Below are 22314 nucleotides of genomic sequence, written 5' to 3' on the forward strand. Positions count from 1 at the left end.
CTTGTCTGATGTCCATTTACCAAAGGAGTCTTTTATAAAGAAGCATTAGATGAATGAGCAGGAAGATACTGGAGCGCAGCTGAATTTAAAATCGGTATTATTAGTGCATCGAATATAATACAGGCTCCTCATCGAAAGGTAGAAATACAAAAGAATTGGCATATGATGGAGCCTAGAGCAGTGGTTTATAAAATTTTAAATCTCAGGGACCCCCAAATATACTGATTATTTGCAGGAGACCCCTTTGTCTTAAGTTTAAAGTCACTTACGTATTTCAAGTGTAAATATGTAAACTAAACTTCTGTATAATGTTAAGAAATTATAATTCATATTTCACTTCGCCACAATTCGGTGCCATGCGTTGCTTAGCAACGTACACAAAACAATGTAAAGACCGCCCGACGTGAAGTAAATAAACCAGTAGAGAGGTGCTGTTGTTGATAGCGTCAGCGTGTGCTAGTCACAATAGATTTCCAACGTAATACACCATAAGTTAGTGTGTAGAGCATGCTGTTTTACCGTGGCCAAATGAATTACGTCATCAATCAAGCTTATTAAAAAAGAAAATCGCACATGTGCGACTAAATAAATTTTCCAGTTCACACACACCTATTTTTAGTCGCTATTGCAAGTGAAATGGTCGCACCATCGAGCGTTGGAGAGAATCTCTTGACAAAAAACACACTGGGGTCTATTGACTCCCCTGCAGGTAAAACCAAACCAGCCTGATCTCATGAGAAAACGTAAGTATTTTACGTTTTGCCAGTTTAGTGGCTAATTCGTACAAATTCGTACAAATTCGTACGAGTTCAGTCGTATGATTTTAAAAAGGAGGCGTGGCACCTAACCCCACCCCTAAACCCAACTGTCATTGGGGGATGAGCACATCGTACTAAAATGTACGAATTAGATCGTACGAATTCATATTAATTAGCCACTAAATGAAAAAGTTACGAATTGCCGTGAGATTGTGTTGATCAAACGCAATGTAAGATTTGTCATATTTTCTGGTTTTTGCCTTAGTGTTCGCCAAGTCAGATATGCATGAACTGCTTGCGGGAGCGGGATTCTTTAAAAATCTTTCCATCATCTGTACTGCACTTACAGCCGCTAATTTCTCCATTCAACTGTAAAAATGCAAAATGTAAAAAAAACTGCAAAATGTTAAAGAGAGCAAAGGATTTGGGGATAAACACATTACAATTAAGTGTCCACTTATATAAATCATAAAACTATATGTGTGTGTATATATATATATATATATATATATATATATATATATATATATATATATATATATATATATATATATATATACATAAATAATTGATAGTCATTAATAATTTCAGGATCCAAAAAAAATGTATATTATTTTTAAAAAGATTTTTTGATTCTGGCAGATTTTTCGCGGAACCCCTAGCACTTTCTTGCGGCCCACCTGTGGTCTGCAGAGCACAGTTTAAAAACCCCTGGCTTAGAGGATATTCTAAAGATAATAAAGCTATTTCAGTGTTATTATATGCTATTTTATTGTTCATTCATATTTAGATTTTTGGGGGTATTTTCAATTTTTAATTACATTTTAAAAATTTAATTTTTAATTTGTGTTTTTAATTTATTCATATGACTGTTTAGCTACAGTTCGTTATTCATCAGTTCTTCTAATGTATATACCTGTGAACTGCTCGTTAACACAAACTTCTAATCATCCAATCACAATGCATGTTTGCTGCAGTTCAAAGCGAGCATCAGAATGGGTAAGAAAGGGGATTTAACGTGACATGGTGGTTGGTGCCAGACGAGCTGGTCTGAGTATTTCAGAAACTGCTGATCTACTGGGGTTTGCACGCACAACCCTAGGGTTTACTGAGAATGGTCTGACAAGAAGAAAATATCCAGTGAGCGGCAGTTCTGTGGGCGCAAATGCCTTGTTGATGCCAGAGATCAGAGGAGAATGGCCAGACTGGTTCCAGCTGATAGAAAGGCAACAGTGACTCAAATAAGCACTCGCTACAACCAAGGTCTGAAGAAGAGCATCTGCTCTGATGAGTCTCCATTTCTGCTGACACATTCAGATGGTCGGGTCTTGGAGTTTGGCCTCAACAACATGAAAGCATGGATCCATCCTGCCTTGTATCAGCGGTTCAGGCTGGTGGTGGGGGTGTAATGGTGTGGGGGTTATTATCTTGGCACACTTTGGGCCCATTAGTACAATTTTAGCATGGTACTATTATGTAAATATTTACCATATGTCTGAGGAATATTCCCAGTACCTTGTTGAATCTATGCCACGAAGGATTAAGGGAGTTCTAAAGGCAACTGGGTCTCTAACTTGGTACTAATAAGGTGTACCTAATAAAGTGCCGGTGAGTGTAGATATACATATATTATTGTAATTAATTAATTATTTAATGTATATCTAAATAGTCTAATTATTGTATTATATTTACTTTTGTTTAATTATTTATTTTATTTAATTCACAGTTTTGGCTTCCCCTTGTATAATTTTATTAGGTTGTGTTTTTCATTTATTTTTTTATTTAATTTATTATAATTTTGGCATATTTTGGCACAGCTTAGGTAACTTTTTTTTTATTTAAACGACTTGTCGTAACAAAGAAAAGAATATTCAGTGATGTATTATGTTCAGTGATGTATTATTTTACGATAAAAAATGCTAATCATTTAATATCTCATTCATTCATTCATTTATTTATTCATTCATTCATTCATTCATTCATTCATTTTCTTTTCGGCTTAGTCCCTTTATTAATCCGGTGTCGCCACAGCGGAATCAACCGCCTCATTTGATATCTATTTTACTTTCTTTTATTTTTACTTATTTAATTTAATTTAATTTCAGATTTATTTTTGTTAAAACAAAATGGTGCTTAAATATTACAAATGTTCAGAAAAATATTTGCAATGATCTAAACAATCCATATTTATAGAATTCTAACTAACAAAGACACCATTGTATCAGTCCAGATTTCATTATTATCCAAAACTAATAGTTCAAAATGAAAAAAAATTACATTAATTTAATATTTTAAATCTATTACACCCTATTTAAGAGCAAGATTCGCCCTTCCTCAGAATTCCTCAATGCTTTCCCAGAGTTCCAGAGCTGAATTTCTGTCTTTATTAGGGAGTTTCCACAGATGGCAGATTTGACGACACTCCTGATATTTCTTTATGGCCCTCAGAGTCTGAGTTAAACAGCAGAAAATACAGTAATGAAGTGGAGGAGGAGCAGAAAAACAGCATAAAACCCTCCGTGCAGAGACTCAAGAATCGCTAGCAGAGTAAATACGCACTCATTAACACAGACCGAGAACTCTGGTCATTCAGAGAAACACTACACTTCACTAAATACAATTAAAAATCAATTAAAACAACCCCTGAAGTGTGAATAGGGAGTTACTGGGACTTTCTTTTTTAGTATAATGATGCATTAGTAACAGAAAATGATTTTTTTTCTGATATTGAGTAGGGGCGGGGCTTTATTTTTGAACTTCTCCTATCATCTTTCACTCACTGCAAATGAATGGGTGGATGGGCGTGGCTTAGAATATTTCACCCAATCAGAGTAATTAGAAAAGGACTAATGTTCCAGAGCAGAAGCTGAGTTGTTGCCTGAAGATTCACTCTGAACAGATGATCATTTTTATTCAGTGAGTATTTGACTCAAGACTCACTATAAACAAATCATTTGAATCAGTATAATAGTTGACTCAAGACGTGCTGTTAATAGATCTTTTGATTCTAAAGAATCACTGACTAAATAATCACTCCAAACAGATCATTTGAATCAGTGAGTTGTTTACTCGAGACTCACTCAAAACAAAGAATTTGAATCAGTGAGTTTTTGACTCAGGATTAACTCTAAACAAATTATTCGAATCAGTGAGTTGTTTACCAGAAACTCACTCTCAATGAATCATTGGAATCAGTGAGTTGTTAACTGGAGACTCACTCTGAACAGATCATTTGAATCACCGAGTTGTTTACTAGAAACTCACTCTAAACAAATCGTTTGAACAGATTAATTGAATCAGTGAGTAGTTGACTAAAGATTTACTGTGAACAGATCATTTGATTCAGTGAGTATTTCAAGACTCACTATAAACAAATCACTATAAACAAATCATTTGAATCAGTCAAGTGTTGACTCAAGACTCACTGTTTACACATCTTTTGAATCATTGAGTAGTTGACTAGATACTCACTCTGAATGGATCATTTGATTCAGAGAACAATTTACTTAAGATTCACTGTTAATGAATCATTTGAACCACTGAATGGTTGAATCAAGATTCACTGTTAACAGATCATTTGAATCAGCAAGTAAATAACTCATGACTCCCTCTGAACATATCTTTTGAATGAGTGAGCTGTTTACGCGAGACTCACTCTGAACAGATCATTTGAATCAGTCAGTTGTTTACTGGAAACTCACTCTGAACAAACCATTTGAATCAGTGATTCAAATTGGATCAGAGCTGGAGACTCACTCTCAATAAATCATTTTAATCAGTGAGTAGTTGACTAAAGACTCAATCTAAACAGATCATCTGAATCAGAGAGTTGTTTGCTGGAGACTCACTTTGAAAGGACCATCTAAACCAACAAGTTGTTTACTGAAGACTCACTATGAACAGATCAATTGAATCAGTGAGTTGTTGACTAAAGTTTTACTGTAAACATATCATTTGATTCAGTGAGTATTTCAAGACTCACTATAAACAAATCACTATAAACAATCACTGAATCACTGAGTTGTCAACTCAAGAATCAGGTACAGTAAAAAAACTAAGTAGTTCAATACAGTGTTCCCTTTGTAGTAACACTAGAGCTTGAGTAAGTTGTTTACCGGAGACTCACTCTCAATGAATCATTTGAATCAGTAAGTATTTGACTAAAGACTCACTCTGAACAGATCATTTGAATCACTGAGTTGTCGACTCAAGAATCAAGTACAGCAAAAAAAAAAGAAAACTTAGTAGGTTAATACAGTGTTCCCTTTGTAGTAAGCACACTAGAGCTTAAACAGGGACTCACCGAGGGCATCTGGCTGGACAGCAGGTGCCCGTCCTGAGCCAGCATGTTGGTCATCATGAGCGCGGGCAGCTCCGGGTACGAGTATGGGTTGATCAGGCCATTGTGAGGGATGGAGTGGCACAGGTAGCTGGACTCCGGGTCCATCAGGTGCAGCAGCGGCGGCTCCGGGTGATTGGGCGGTGTGATTGGAGGAATCTCGTAATCCTCGTCTCCTCCTCCGCCTCCGCCCCCACTGCCCCCTCCCTGCCCTGAGTAACTCTGCTGGAGAAACACACACAGAAGCTGTTACTATTAAGAACGTCATGAACTCATGTTTACGAAGGGTATGTGAGTTACATTTGAATGTCATTGAAATGCATATTAAAAAATGTCAGCGGCACAGTGGCTCAGTGGTTAGCACTGTCGCCTCACAGCAAGAAAGTCGCTGGTTTGAGTCCCAGCTGGGCCAGTAAGGATTTCTCGGTGGATTTTTCAGGTTCTCCTCATGTTTTTGTGGGTTTCCTCCGGGAGCTCCGGTTTCCCCCACAGTCCAAACACATGTGCTATAGGGGAATTGATGAACTGAATTGGCCTTAGTGCATGAGTGTGTGTGTGTGTGTGTGTGAATGAGAGTGTATGGGTGTTTCCCAGTACTGGGTTGTGGCTGGAAGGGCATGCGCTGTGTAAAACATATGCTTGAATAGTTGGCTGCGGCAACCCCTGATAAATAAGAGACTAATGCAACTTATGCAAAACATTAATCTTTTAGAATTTGCTAATGTGTGATACACTAGAATACCATAAAGATATAATAAAATATTTGTTAAAACAAAATAATATTGCAAAAAAGTAGTTAAATGTTTTTTTTTTTAAATGATATTGTAACATCACTGATATTTGATTATAATTATTTTTTTAAATCAAATCCAATAAAAAAATAAAATGCAGCTGTTCAACAAAATAAATAAAAATACTAGACTTTTATAATTTACTATTAAAATAATTTTAAATAAAATAATGCAAATTAATTACATTAAAATGCAAGATGTGCTATTTCGAATTATTATTTGTATTTTAAAATTAAAGTAAATATTAATTTAAAATAAATGAATAAAAAACAACATACTTCCTCTGTACCTTTGAATAATATAACACTTAAATAAAATAAACAACGTCTAAACAAATAAGAAGAAAGAAATAAAACATGTTCAGATTAAATAAAGTAAATCGAAGAAATTAATCTTTTTTAAAACATTTTTTAAAAAGAATGGGTGACGTGTATATATATATATATATATATATATATATATATATATATGTGTGTATATATATATATATATATATATATATATATATATATATATATATATATATATATATATATATATATATATATATATATATATAATACAAATAAATAAAATAAAAATGCAATGTGTTAAAATAAAATAAGTACATTACTGGTCAAAAAAAGTTGGGGTCAGTTTTTTTTTATTTCATGTTTTTTTTTTTTTAATTACTATGTTCATCAAGGTGGCATTTATTAAATGAATTAAATTAAATTGTAAAATATTTATTAAAAGTTTAAATAGCTGCTTTCTTAATATAATATATGTAGTTTCAAATTAATTAATTACACCAGAAATTACTACTTTTATTACTATTACCATTAATAATAATATCAATAATAATAATAATAATAATAATAATAATAATAATAATAATAATAATAATAATAATAATAATAATAGTAAAAATACTTAATATTAGAATGATTTCTGAAGGATCATGTGAAGCTAAACACTGGAGTAATGAAGCTAAAAATTCATCTTTAAAATCACTGGAATAAATGATTAAATTAAATGATAAACTCCTTTTGAACAGTTATTTTATAGTGCAATAACATTTCACAATGTGTACTGTATTTTTAATTAAATAAATGCAGCCTTGATAAGCAGGAGAAGCTTACTTTAAAACATTTAAAACTCATACTGACACCAAACTTTTGACCGGTAGTGTACATTTTAAAAATGACTAAAGCAAATATTAATAAAAAATAAATAATAAATAAAATGTTTAACATATCTCTGTTCAAATAATACAAAAAATACAATATGCAAATATTATAAGCAATCCTAATGCAAAACAACTGATGCTCAAATGAAAAAACAACAACAACAATTAACCTAAAGTCAGAATAGCTCAAGCCCTTCTGACATCTGAGCATTAGTACGAAGCTTGCCTAATTACTTTGCAAACAGACATAAACACAATTACATAAATATTATGCAGTTAAACAAGTAAGAATCACTTTTTTGGAAGCACATCAGTTGGCAGCTTCTGATCTGGCTCCGAAATCACGGAAAGTTGTTGGAAATGTGGCGGTCTAATAATCAGCGTTTGGAAACAGTGAGCATGTTTTCTGCGATCGAGTCTGCTGTTTTGTCTTATAAGTCACTGACTGTATTAAAGCTGGTGTATCTCTTCACCATGTAAAGCTAAATTCAGGAAAAGAGAGGGAGAAAGAGAGAGATTGTCGGGGTAATCAAGAGGGAATGAGAAGCAATTTTGTAGAAGGAGATTTACTACATTATACTGAATCATACGTACACTAGACTCAGTGAGTCACTGACCTGAGACTCATTATAAATGGATCATTTGAATCAGTGATTTGTTGACTCAAGACTCCCACTGAATGGATCATTTTAATCGGTGAGTTGTTGACTAGAGATCTGCTCTGAATGGATTATTTGAACCAGGGAGTTGTTTACTGGAGACTAACTCAGAATGGGTCATTTGAATCAATGAGTTGTTTACTCAAGACTCACTCTAATTGGATCATTTGTATCACTGAGTTGTTGTATGGTGACTCTAAACAAATCGTTTGAATTAGTAATTGTTTACCCAAGACTCACTCTGAATGGATCATTTGAATTAATGAGTTGTTGTATGATGACTCACTCTAATAGGATCATTTGAATTAATGAATTGCTGTATGGTGACTCACTCTAAACAAATCATTTCACTCAGTGAGTCGTTTACCCAAGACTCACTCTGAATGGATCATTTGAATCAACGAGTTGTTGAATGGCGACTCACTTTAATCAAACCATTTGAACCAGTGAGTTGTTCACTCAAGACTCACTCTAAAGGAATCAATTGATCCAGAGAGTTGTTGAACTCTGACTTACTCTGAACAACTCATTTGATACAGTGAGTTGTTTACTCACTCTGAACAATTATTTGAATCAGTAAGTTATTGTCTCAAATCTTACTCTGAATGTATCATTTATATCAGTGAGTTGTTGACTCAAGACTCACACTGAATGGATAATTTAAATCGATGAGTTGTAGACTCAAGATCTGCTCTGAATGGATTATTTGAACCAGAAAGTTGTTTACTAGAGACTCACTCTGGATGGATCGTTTGAATCAATTAGTTCACTCGAGACACACACACTGAAAGGATAATGGAATCAATGTACAGTTTACTGATGAATCACTCTAAACAAATAAGTTGAATCAGTGAGTTGTTAAATGGTGAATCATTTGAGTCAGTGAGTTATTTACTCAAGACTAACTCTGAATGAACCATTTGAATCAGTGAGTTGTTAAATGGTGACTCACTCTAAACAAATCGTTTGAATCAGTGAGTTGTTGACTCGAATTCCACACTGAATGGATTATTTGAATCAGTGAGTTATTGACTCAAGATTCACTTTGAATGGATTAATTGAATCAATGACTTGTTCAATGATGACTCACTCTAAACAAATAATTTGAATCAGTGAGTTGTTTACTCAAGACTCATTCTGAATGGAGCTCTCAAATCAATGAGTTGTTGACTGGTGACTCACTTTAATCAAATCATTTGAATCAGTGAGTTGTTTACTCAAGACTCATTCTGAACGGACCACTCGAATCAATGAGTTGTTGACTGGTGACTCACTTTAATCAAATCATTTGAATCAGTGAGTTGTTTACTCAAGACTCACTCTGAATGGATCAATTGATCCAGTGAGTTGTTGTATTGTGACTCATTCTGAACAACTCATTTGAATTGGTGAATTGTTTACTCAAGACTTACTCTGAATGGATCATTTAATCAGTGAATTGTTTACTCAAGACTCACTCTAAATGGATCATTTGAATCAATGAGTTGTTGAATGGCGACTCACTCTAAACAAATCATTTGAATCAGTGAGTTGTTTACTTGATACTCACTCTAAATTGATCATTTGAATCAATGAGCTGTTAAATGGAGACTCACTCTAAACAAATAATTTGAATCAGTGAGTTGTTTACTTGATATTCACTCTAAATGGATCATTTGAATCAATGAGCTGTTGAATGGAGTCTCACTCTAAACAAATAATTTGAATCAGTGAGTTGTTTACTCAAGACTCCTCTGAATAGATCATTTAAATCAGTGAGTTGTTGAATGGAGACTCACCCTAAACAAATCATTTGAATCAGTGAGTTGTTTACTGGATACTCACTCTAAATGGATCAGTTGAATTAATGAGTTGTTGAATTGAGACTCACTTTAAACAAATCATTTGAATCAGTAAGTTGTTTACTGGATACTCACTCTAAATGGATCACTTGAATTAATGAGTTGTTGAATTGAGACTCACTTTAAACAAATCATTTGAATCAGTAAGTTGTTTACTGGATACTCACTCTAAATGGATCACTTGAATTAATGAGTTGTTGAATGGAGACTCACTTTAAACAAATCATTTGAATCAGTGAGTTGTTTACTCGAGACTCACTCTGAACGGATCATTTGAATCAATGATTGGTTGAATGGAAACTCACTCTAAACAAATCATTTGAATCAGTGAGTTGTTTACTGGAGAATCACTCTAAGCACATCATGTGAATCAGTCAGTTGTTGACTCGAGATGTGATCAGATCAGATCCAGCTTGTTTAGCAGGTGAAGATTTCACTACTCTAAATGTGAAAGCAGCGAGGATGTTTTAGAAACGCTGAAGTTTGCGATCGCCTCTGCTCTTTTGTCTTCGTCACAGAGACTGTACTGAATCTTGTGTTTCACATCAGTCTAACTTTGGAGCATGTAATGTTAAATTCAGGGAAAAAAGAGAGGGAGAAAGAGAGAGATTGCCGGGGTATTCAAGAGGGAATGAAAAGCAATTTTGTAGGAGGCGATCTGACTGGAGCCCCCGTCCATAATGACTGAGTCAAATTAATCATCAGAAATAATATTCCGCTGTCAACCATTCAAGAGCTTTTTTAATAGAATTTTTATGATTCATGTCTGCCCGTATACATCAAACAGTCAGTTCTGCAACATTTCAGAAATCAATTCAATATCATCTTTGTGTTGCCTGTCATCTTCGCCTGGAGAACGGCCATTTATCTTGCAAACAAAAAATACTTTTAGCAAATACACGGCCGTGGAGAAGGAGAGAGAGACACAAGACCTCCGATTTCACCTTGCATTACTCAAATCACAAACTTCTCCTAAATATATCATCCGTCTCCACAAGGCTAAAACGCTAAACCGTATTTTAAGAAAGAGTCTGAACTCACTCGCGACTACATTTTCATCGCTTAGAGATTGCTTTTTCATTGCTCGTGAGACTTAACCCTATAAAAGTCACCGAGAGATGAATTTCTAAAGCTTCGACATGATTCACGTGATCAGAACTTTGCTGTTAAACCTGTTGTGTGTAATATAATACAAGTGTTCTGCCATCTGAACAACACTTTAGACATTTCAGCACTTTTTCAGATTTTTACAGAGGTCACTTTAGACAAACTGATATTATATTTGCATATGTCATTTATTTTTGCGATTTCTTTTGTGAACTTTCAAAAGATTCACATCTCATTAGGATGACTAATTACTCCTTACACTATAAGAAAAGTAAGAAAAGCATTTTTTGCAGTGCACTAATTTTGCTTTACACTATATAATTTGTATTAATAATTAAAAACAAAAGGTTTAAGGTCAATAAGATTAGTCCTCTATATATATATATATATATATACACATACATAAATTTTCTTTTCGGCTTAGTCCTTATATTAAACTGTGGTCGCCACAGTGGAATGAACCGCCAACTTATCTAGCATGTTTTATAAAGCGGATTCCCTTCCAGCTGCAACCCATCACTGGGAAACACCCATACACACTCATTCACACACATACACTATGGACACTTTAGACTACCCAATTCACCTATCCTGCATGTCTTTGGACTTTTGAATGAAACGGAGCACCCGGAGGAAACCCACGCGAACACGGGGAGAACATGCAAACTCAAATTTTGCTTTAAACTATAATTTTTAACTTAACACTATAAAACACACTGAGAGATGAATTTCTAAAGCTTCGACATGATTCACATGATCAGAACTTTGCTGTTAAACCTGTTGTGTGTAATATAATACAAGTGTTCTGCCATCTGAACAACACTTTAGACATTTCAGCACTTTTTCAGATTTTTACAGAGGTCACTTTAGACAAACTGATATTATTTTTGCATATGTCATTTATTTTTGAGATTTCTTTTGTGAACTTTTAAAAGATTCACATCTCATTAGGATGGCTAATTACTCCTTACACTGCAAAAATGCTTTTCTTGCTTAGATTTTTTGTCTTGTTTCTAGTCCAAATATCTAAACATTTTTATATCAAGAAGCATTTTCTAGGCAAGCAAAACATATTGTCTTGTTTTCACAAATAATATGCCAATATTCAATGAGCTTTTCCTTAAGGCAGGCAAAATAATCTGCCAATGTGGTTAGCAAAATAATCTTGTTTTTCCTTTTTACATAAGATTATTTTGCTTACCCCATTGGCAGATTATTTAACTTGTTTTTTGGCATATTATATCCTCAAACAAGACAGTACATTTTGCTTGTCTAGAAAATTCTGCTTGATTTAAGAGTTTTTAAATATTTGGACTAGAAACAAGATAAAAAAAACAAAGTAAGAAAAGCATTCTTTGCAGTGTACTAATTTTGCTTTACACTATATAATTTGTATTAATAAAAAAATAATAATAATAAGTTTAGTCCTCTATATATATGTATATATATATATATATATATATATATATATATATATATATATATATATATATTCATTCATTTTTTTTTTGGCTTAGTCCTTACATTAATCTGTGGTCGCCACAGTGGAATGAACCGCCAACTTATCCAGCATGTTTTAAGAAGCGGATGCCCTTCCAGCTGCAACCCATCACTGGGAAACTCCCATACACACTCATTCACACACATACACTATGGACACTTTAGCTTACCCAATTCACCTATACCAGTGGTCCCCAACTACCGGGCCTCGGACCGTACCGGTGCGTGGAACAATTAGTACCGGTCTACATAAGAAATCATTAATTTTTTTATGTAGAAAATATTCCCCCCACGACTTGGTTTCTTCCACTCACCCCGGCCATCTCACTTGAAATGGACTATGCCAAAATCCACCACAGAGCGGGAAGAATGATAAAATATTGCTCAGTGGTGGTTGTTGATAGTTTAAAGTAATAAAACAGGTATTATAGAGTCCAAATCAGCAGAGCATTTAAGGATTGTGCATATATGTGTGTGTGTATCGCTAAGTAAGTACCCGAAATCATTGCAATGTGTATATATATGCAGTTTCACATAATCATACTCATTAGGGCTGTAACATGCCAATGCATACATTTAATTCGGCTATACGGTTGTATTATTGTTAATATGTTCATCAGATGAAATGGCACAGATGTTATGTATTTGATGCATATAAACCTTGATTGAAACATAATTAGACCGCGATAGTGCAACTAGCGCATGCTCACTGAAGTGTTCATGATTAACCTGGATGCACGAGCGCAGCAGCTGTGTTTACCTAAAGAACTCCCCTCTTGTGAAGAACTCCCCTCTCGCCCTGCAAACAGGAGGGAGCCCCGGGCTCGAGGATCTTATGAGCTCAAGGCTCTCTCCTGGGACAGCTTGCCAAACACGCTTTATAATCAATCATCAGCTAAGTGTGAACTCTTAAAACTTATACTGAGTAAATGACAGAATTTATTAAAATGTTTAAGTTACTAATACTCTAAATGTTTGGTGATATCAGCACAAATAATATATGTATAAATGATATATATTTACATATATGTACAGTACTACAATCATTTGGTTTCAAACCTTTACAATTTGTTTCCTTAAACTATTTGAATGAATGAATGAATGAATGACTAAAATAAAAAAATACAAAAATAACTAAATAAACAAATAAACAAACAAATGAAATGTAATAAAACAAAACTAAATATAAAACTATAATATGACTACAGAGTTGAATTTACGAATAAATACCACTCGAATGAATAAATAAATAAAACAAAATAAATAAAAAATAAATAAATACATAAATAGATACATAAACAAATTAAAACCAAAACAATAAATTAAATAAATTAAATAATAATAAATAAACACACATAAATTATATATATATATATATAAACTAAACTATATATGAAAATATAATATGACTACAGATTCAAAAATTATTAGGCTTTAATAAAAAATAAAATAAACCAATAAATAAAATAAAATACATAATAAAATATATAAATAAATAAATAAATACAAATAAAATACATAATAAAATGAAATAAAATAAAATAAAACAAAACAAAATAAAACAAAACAAAATAAAATAAAACAAAACAAAACAAAACAATAAAATAAAATAAAATAAAATGAAATAAAATAAAATAAAACAAAACAAAACAAAACAAAACAAAATAAAACAAAACAATAAAATAAAATAAAATAAAATAAAATAAAATAAAACAAAACAAAATAAAATAAAATAATGTTCTATCATTGCACACTATAAGCAGCACAACCGGACCAAACCTTAGTTCTGCTCTTTGGACTCTGCTCTGATCTCATTTGTGATGTTTACTCGCAGATGTGCAGATATTCAGCTGTACTATATCTGTAACGCATCGGACTCTCAGTGACCGTCCTGTGATCTGATGTTTTCGGACACGCGCTCCCGCTGCCAGCGCTGGATATTAATCTCCCGTATACTGCAGATCTGCTGCGCTTTGAACACAGATGTCTTTGTAGGCTTCCCTGTTATTGTCTGCTCTAATGCATGTGAAAATGAACATTTCCTGAGATTCAATTTCCCTCATAATTGTTGGAAGGAAACTAAATTGTGTGTTGTAAACAGTGGGGCGAGCAGCTATTGTGTGAAGAGAGACTGTCGTCGCTCCTCCGAGATTCACAATTCACTTCTATAACTGAGAGATCTGAATGTTCACTGATATTCAGAGATGTGCCATGATGGAGAACTAGAGTAAAGGCTATATAAACACATAAATAAGTAAATAAATAAGTAAGTAAATAAATAAATAAATAAATACATGAGCCTCGGCTGGGTCAGTTGCCATTTCTGTGTGGAGTTTGCATGTTCTCCCAGTGTTGGCGTGGGTTTCCTCCGGGTGATCCGGTTTCCCCCACAGTCCAAAAACATGCGCTATTGGGGAATTGATGAACTAAATTGTAGTGTCTGTGTGCGAATGAGAGTGTATGAGTGTTTCCCAGTGATGGGTTGCAGGTAAAAGGGCATCCACTGCTTAAAACATATGCTGGATAAGTTGGTGGTTCATTCCACTGTGGCAACGCCTGATTAATAAAGGGACTAAGCTAAAAAGTAAATTAGTGAATGAACATTGGTGGCTCAGTGGTTAGCACTGTGGCCTGACAGCAAGAAGGTTGCTGGTTTGAGTCCTTGGCATTTCTGTGTAGAGGTTGCTCGTTCTCCCCATGTTGGCGTGGGTTTCCGCTGGGTGCTCCAGGCGAACTGAATAACCCAAATTGTCCGTAGTGTATGAGTGAGTGTGTGAATGAGTGTGTATGGGTGTTTCCCAGTACTAGGATGCGGCTGGAAGAGCTTCCGCTGTGTAAAACATATGCCAGAATAGTTAGCGGTTCATTTCGCTGTGGCGACCCCTGATAAATAAAAGGGTGTCCAAACTCGGTCCTGGAGGGCCGATATACCACATATTTCAATTCCAACCCCAATTAGACACACCTGAACCAGCTAATCAAGCCCTTCCTGGGTGTAATAGAAACCTCCAGGCAGGTGTGTTGAAGGATGTTAGAGCTAAACTCTGCAGGACAGCGGCACTCAAGGACAATTTTGCCTACCCAATTCACCTGTATCACATGTCTATGGACTGTGGGGGAAACCGAAGCACACGGAGGAAACCCATGCGAATGCAGGGAGAACATGCAAACTCCACACAGAAATGCCAACTGACCCAGCCGAGGCTCGAACCAGCGACCTTCTTGCTGTGAGGCGACAGCACTACCTACTGCATCACCTATTAGTTTTTATATCTATGTGAAATTGATTTTGATGATGCTTACACAGCACTAACAATGTCAGAGCAAGTATTTGGCCAAGGACAGAAAATTAGACAACTCCTCAAGTTAGAGCTGCACAATATACGGCTTCAGCATCGATATCGCAATGTGTGCATCCGCAATAGTCACATCGCAGGATATGCAGTGTTGGGATTATAGTGTAATATCGAGTTTAAACAGAATGGAGTATCATCTGCATGCATATTTACAGACATAGTTCACCCCAAAATTACTTACCATTTTCATTACATCCTTTACTTGTTTCAAACATTTATATTTTTTCTTTTTGTTTTTTTTTTAAATGAGCACAAAGAGTATAATTTAATCACTTCTATAGTATTGAAACAAGTGAAGTGTGTACATTTTAGTGAGTACATTTTAATCTTTGAGTGAACTGTCCCTTTAATGCTGCGTTCACACCAGACACGGAACGCGCATCAAGCATGAGTGATTTACATGTTAAGTCCATAGACTGTAAAATATATGGACGTAGTATCCGTGACGTCACCCATAGGTTTCTGAAGAGCGCAAAAGAAGCCACAAGTAGGCGCGGCCAACCGTTGCCATTTTGGTCACGCGTCATCACACCCACGGCGGGATACCAAACAAGGACAAAGAGGCGGAGAGTGAGCGGAGCTACAGACACCTGCTGGCATTTTGCCTGGACCTGGTTCAGACACACTTTACTTTGGGAGAACATTTAATACTTTATCACCAGTGACTTGTTTGTGTTCTGACCACTTGTGCTTGGTTGTACACTATATTAATAAAGTGTTTAGCCTTTTAAAAACACTGCTGTAATACACTGAGCCACTAAACATTGTTCTTATGATGTTTTCCTACAGGAGGAAAACGCGAATTACTTCCAAACACTTCAGATATAGTCTGTGTTAGTTACTCTAAGACTATTGATAAAATCCAGCATAACACTGTATGACAACGCTTCAGATGACTGATCTAGAGCCCACAGCTAATCAATCTGACAGATTCTGGAGTGCATTACAGCTCTAAATATAAATATAAACGATAAATGATCTTAAATAAAACAAATGCATGTATAGAGATGGTATATAAGTATATAACTTTACTCACATGGGAAACGGAGGCCACGTGAATGGTTTGTGAGCACAATTAAGTGCACTCAGCATGCCATGCCATCTAATAAATGTGGGAAACAAGTTCAAAAGGCAGTTGACTGTGTAAAGCCACATAAAACAACACAGAAATACGATAAATATGCCGAGTTCAGTGGCTAATCTGCAGGATTCAGCTGAGGTGACGTGACGGCGACCAGCGAGACCTAGCTGTCACTCAAGTGACCACGCCCTTAATTATGCAAACTTAATATAACTTAATATAAAGTAAACGGATGAGTTATAAAAAAATTCACCCCCCTCACAGTTGTCATGAAGGGTAATATTAGCTGTATTAACCAAAATCTTTGTTTGTACCAGGCTGTAAACACCTTTTTTTCTGCGGTAAAGTTGGCCATTCTAACAGTGGGCTCAATTGAAATTTGCTCTGTTTTGGAGCCAGGAGCGGCCAGGACTAGCGGAATTTCAGATGAATTGCAGTTTTAGTTACTTCCGTATTGGCTTCCTGAGGGAGAGCGGGAGGTTGCCGCTTGGTTAAGTCAATGCAAACGTGCGAATAGACATCCTGCGGCGTGATATGCGCGAATGGCGTGAATTGCGCGAATGGCGCGGTGCGAATGCCGTAATCCGCTTGTTACGTGTGACGCCACGCGAAGCCGCTTCTGGGTCCAAGCGCTCTATTCAACTGAATGGGGAGACTCATGAAATGGTAATAATAAACGTTTACAAAGCGATTTAATGCTTTCGAAAGTCACGATTGCAATATATATGTCCATGCCTAATATCCGATGGCCAGAAAGTGATTAATTTTTTTATAAATTGTTACATTTTTGGTATTTGTTATGCAGCAAGCCCACAGATTGTTGTGTACACTATGATTTTATATAAAATTAACTTTAATGTGTGATAGGAATAAAACGTGATCATAAACGAATGATTTCACCACTCAAATGAATGGCGGCTTGGACCCGGAAACAGTATTACATACGTCACAAACACTTCACCACTTAACAAGCGGATACGTGCGAATGGCGTGGCGTGAAATGAGCGTTTTGCACATATGATGTGCTTAACGTGCGTTACGCACGAATCGTTTGAGTTCAAAAATCTGAACTTAAGTGGAAATTTGCGCCGCGTTAACCAATCAGGAGCTTGGTCTTGTGGGGGTGTGATTGTGAGGTAGAACCTGTTGATGGTGTTCCGGGGGAAATCCTCCAAGTGACACTGACAACAAGTCATCAAACTGGGCTGGGCTCAGTCAGAAGCACCGCTGAAAGCTTCCATCATCCAGGTTCAGTTTCTGGAGGAGTTTATGAGCTCATAGAGCTGAATGCACCTCTGAAAGGATCTAGTGGACTCAGACACGGCTCTAAACGTATCAACACGGCTTTTCAGCCTTCATAAAGCACATAAAAACTGTTATTTTCTTTATAAAATCCATGTTAGCCATTTAACAATGAAGCTAGAGTCACCAGGCAGACAGAAGCCCCGCCCATCACGCGAATCCACGTCTGTTTTGAAGTGAATTAGACACGCGAATGAAGCGAGTAAACTCAAATGTTCACGCAGCTATTTGATTCATCTGCTCATTCCGTGTCTGGTGTGAACACAGCATAAGGCCTGTGACTGTGTGAACATTTCAATATTTCAGAGTTTAAAACATCCGGCCACAAGAAATGTTTTGTAACTTTAATAAAGATTAAATAATATACAATGAAGACTATGCAGTGATGATTATTCAACATCTGCACCTGAATAGTGAACAAATGAAAACTATCATTCACTTGTTTTTATCTACGTTTGTCATTTATTCGTTATATATTATACGAGATTCACTCCTTTACAAAATCCCCCCGATCAATCCAAAGAAACCTGCTAAACCATCTGGTGAAATTGTATTCACATCGCAATATACATCACAGACATACAAAGTATCTTAATGTCAGATTTTTCCAATATCGCGCAGCCCTAATTCAAGTATACAGATATTTGATAAATCAATTTCCATGACTTTTACAAATCTTTGCTTTTTTTTTTTTTTTGGTTTTTCCAAAAGTTTTCCAGGCCTGAAAAATGCCATGCCAAAATTCCATGACTTTTCCATGAACTCTAAAAATAACAGAAAATGTGCTGGGCGTTTATTACAAGGTGTTTGTAGCGTAATATATATATTATATAACCCAAACCCAGACAATATAGCACTGCAGACTATTAAAGACGTCAATAAAAATCACTTTTTTAATCTTTTCCAGTCTAAAAGTTGCTGGAAGAAAGATCAAGGTCCCATAATGCAATTCAAAAGCATAAATATGTGGGGAAAATAAAAAATAAAAACATGAATCACAAAATCTGGATATTTTTTAGTGCTCGAATAGTCCTCAACTGTTCTGGAAGAGCATTCAAAACAAAACCACTGCATGATTTATGCCATGGTAAAAGCTGTAAAAATGTACCGTGGATGAACCATGGTAAAGTAATTGGTACTTAAATAAACAACCGCCCTGAAAATCATGCAGCATGACATTTACGTGATATTTCAAAGTCCATGTGCAAAAATAACATGGAAATGCTAATCATTAATATTATGTTGGACATGTCACACATATGGTCGAGGACAAAAATATTATTCACTCTATTTCCTGTTAGATTTTTCTCCTGGCGAAATTGTAAGTCAGTTTGGCTGAAGTAAAAAAAAAAAACTGAATATATTCAGAATTAATTGCCACTTTTTTTCAACACATTTTTAATCATAATAGTTTTATTAACTCATTTCTAATGATTTATTTTCTCTTTGCCATGATGCCAGGACATAATATTAGACTAGATATTTTTCAAGACAATAGTATTCAGCTTATAGAGACATTTAAAGGCTTAACTAGGGTAATAAGGGTAAAGTTAGGGTAATTAGGCAAGTCATTGTGTAACAGTGGTTTGTTCTGGAGACAATCACAACAAGTATTGCATAAGGGGGCTAATAATATTGACCTTAAATGGCTTTAAAAAAAAATAAAAACTGCTTTTATTGTAGCCGAAATAAAACAAATAAGACTTTCTCCAGGAGAAAAAAATATTATAAGGAATACTGTGAAAAATTCCTGAATCTGATAAACATTATTTAAGAAATATTAATATTTAGGAAATCACAGGAGGATGATTAATTTTGACTTAAATTGTACATTAGGCTAAAGTTAGGTTAATACGCCAGGTCATAGGAGAACATAGTGCTCATGGGCCCTATCATACATCCGGTGCAATGTGGCGCAAGGCGCGGCGCAATATTTGTTTGGTAGTTTAAGATAGGTGCAAGAGTGGTTTTGAGGCGTTGCGCTACGCTGTTTAAATAGCAAATGCATTAGCGCTCATATGTGCATCCATAGGCGTTCTGCTCTAAAAAGGAAGGCGTTCTGAGGCGGACCGCTGGCGCGTTGCTGTTTTGAGAAACTATAATAGATTTTTCATTAGACCAAAACAAACCCGGTCTAAACTCCGGCGCAGAGTTGTGCCTCGCTTACACACTGCTTAATACACACAAGAGAGCAATAGGCAAATATCTTTACATATGAAAACATTTAAATATTAAGGATATATAGGATATAATAAGAATAGATATAGAATATAAATATAAAGGATTAAAATATTACAAAACATATTATTTTCTAGCCTACATAAATATGAAAAATCACTGCTTTTATGTCTTCTTCATCTCGGGAGGCTTTTTCAGTTCATTCATAACAATTTGCTTTTGTATAATGTTATTATTATTAGCAGTATTATTTATTATATCCATATTTATATTTGTTTTATTAAAAACAAGCTTAGATTTGTCCACCTGTCAGGTTTTAGACCTTATGGGGCACAGCATGTGTTTTAACTCAGGTTTTTGAGCACACTACGTTATTGTTGTTCATTTATTCGTTTGCTGGAAATTAGAACTGAATTTAGAAATAGTTTTGAAACGATTATTTGCGCTTAACAAACAAAATTAATTATTTATAGACTAATTGATGTCTGTGCGTAAAGGTTTCCCTATCCAAGAGTGAAAGTGAAAGTAAATCCATTATCTCTCATTCTCATGCAGTAGATGCTCTGTTTAACTGTTTTCTGTAAAAATAACTGTGAACTGTTTGCTTGTGAAATGCTCAGTTTTTCCACTTAGACTTACTTTGCGTCCTGTAAATAGTGAATGCGCTCGTGGCGCGACACAGCTGGCTCTTAAAGGGAATGGGAGATGAGACTGTAATTGGTTTATTCCCAAAAACACACCTATAACTCATTATGAAAATAAACTCAACTCTTTTAGACCATGCGCCACGGTGCAAAGTGGATTTTTCCGTCCGTAAATTAGCAAAAATGCATTCTGACACACCCTGAAAGCGTTTGCGCCCTGCGCTTTGCGCTCTGCACATGGACCGTCAAAATAGAGCCCCATATCTTTGAGAATTGGACTGAGCAGCGAAATGAAAAAACAGACAACAAAAGAAAGAGAGAAAATAAAAAGCGTTAGTCCTATTAGCAGCCGCTTAGACTGCTGGAGGAGCATCTCCCACATGCTTTAACTGTGTAATACATATAATCACATCTTCAAGTGATGCGGATGAATTATGTATTTCTCAGAACCCTTGGACGTGGCACAACCTTGCGATTTACATTTAATCTTCAAGGACGTTCTGCTAGTTTTGACAAACGTCCCGTCGCCGCCTGGTTTCACCACAAAACATTGGTGCGAGTGAGTCCATTGTTAGAGTTTATCCTTAAAATCAGCATGAGGTGCAGGATTTGATGAGTGTGTGCTCTGCTTCAGTGCGATGAGTCAGCAGGACATCTCAATACACTTATAACTTCACATCTTTATATATTTACCATGATAATACAGCACATCAGCTGACATCAGCTCACAACAAACTGTACCACATATATGGAAATTAGCTGTTTTTGGTATTTTGTCTTTTTTTTCTCTCTCTGTTAAAAAGCACTTCAAAATATTAATAATAAATAAATAAATGTAGGCTTCAACTGTAGACTATTAAAACTATTAAAAATAATGATAAAAGTCACATTTTCTTACCTTTAACATCAAACATTCTTACTGCCTTTATGTTTTAAGTTGAACCAAATTATTATTTTCTAGTCATCTCTACTTACATTAGTCAAATTGACTGAAGTTGGCGCAATAGCCTAGTGCAGGGTTTTTCAGAGTCTAAGACAGTGGGCCTCCCTTTTGACACAACTTATCCATTGGCGCCCCCCTCCTCCCAAACACGCACACACACACACACACATACACACACACGCACACACACACACACACACACACACACACACATATATATATATATATATATATATATATATATATATATATATATATATATATATATATATATATATATATATATATATATATATATAAAGACACAGACAGATGTCAGACTGTTAACTCACTTTTATCAATATTTGCAATTATTTACAGAGTAATAACAAGTATTTTAATATAACGTTTTTAAAACTAGGATGATGGTTAATATGAATAGAACAGATCCAAGAACTGTCCATCCCAGTCAAAACAGTCGAAGTTTAGCGGGTCTCATGCTGTCATTAGCCAAAATATCTTGACAAACCACACTTAAAGGTCGTGGTTCATCAGCTGCTCCTGTCCACGTAAATCCTAAACTCAAATACTGATCATCATATCGTCTTCTTTTGGGTTTAAGCCCTGAACTTGAAGGCTTTGAATAGGGGGTCTCAGAAACCGATCCA

General features: G+C 35.2%; 2 protein-coding genes across 10 annotated transcripts in view; both read right to left on the reverse strand.

Annotated features, from left to right (window-relative positions):
- The window catches only part of tox2 (TOX high mobility group box family member 2), a 267858-nt gene that overhangs the window by 81607 nt on the left and 163937 nt on the right, over positions 1–22314 (reverse strand). For 4 of the 8 annotated variants that reach the window (NM_212908.1, XM_087255349.1, XM_087255346.1 and 1 more), the window contains 1 exon segment: positions 5062–5319. In NM_212908.1, coding sequence (NP_998073.1) covers positions 5062–5319 — 258 coding nt within the window. 8 annotated transcript variants of the gene reach the window in all.
- The window catches only part of LOC147843705 (uncharacterized), a 999056-nt gene that overhangs the window by 22213 nt on the left and 954529 nt on the right, over positions 1–22314 (reverse strand). The gene's annotated exons all lie outside the window — the stretch shown is intronic.

This window comes from Danio rerio, chromosome 6, assembly GCF_052040795.2.
Source record: "Danio rerio strain M-AB ecotype USA chromosome 6, GRCz13ab, whole genome shotgun sequence".
Lineage (NCBI taxonomy): Eukaryota > Metazoa > Chordata > Actinopteri > Cypriniformes > Danionidae > Danio > Danio rerio.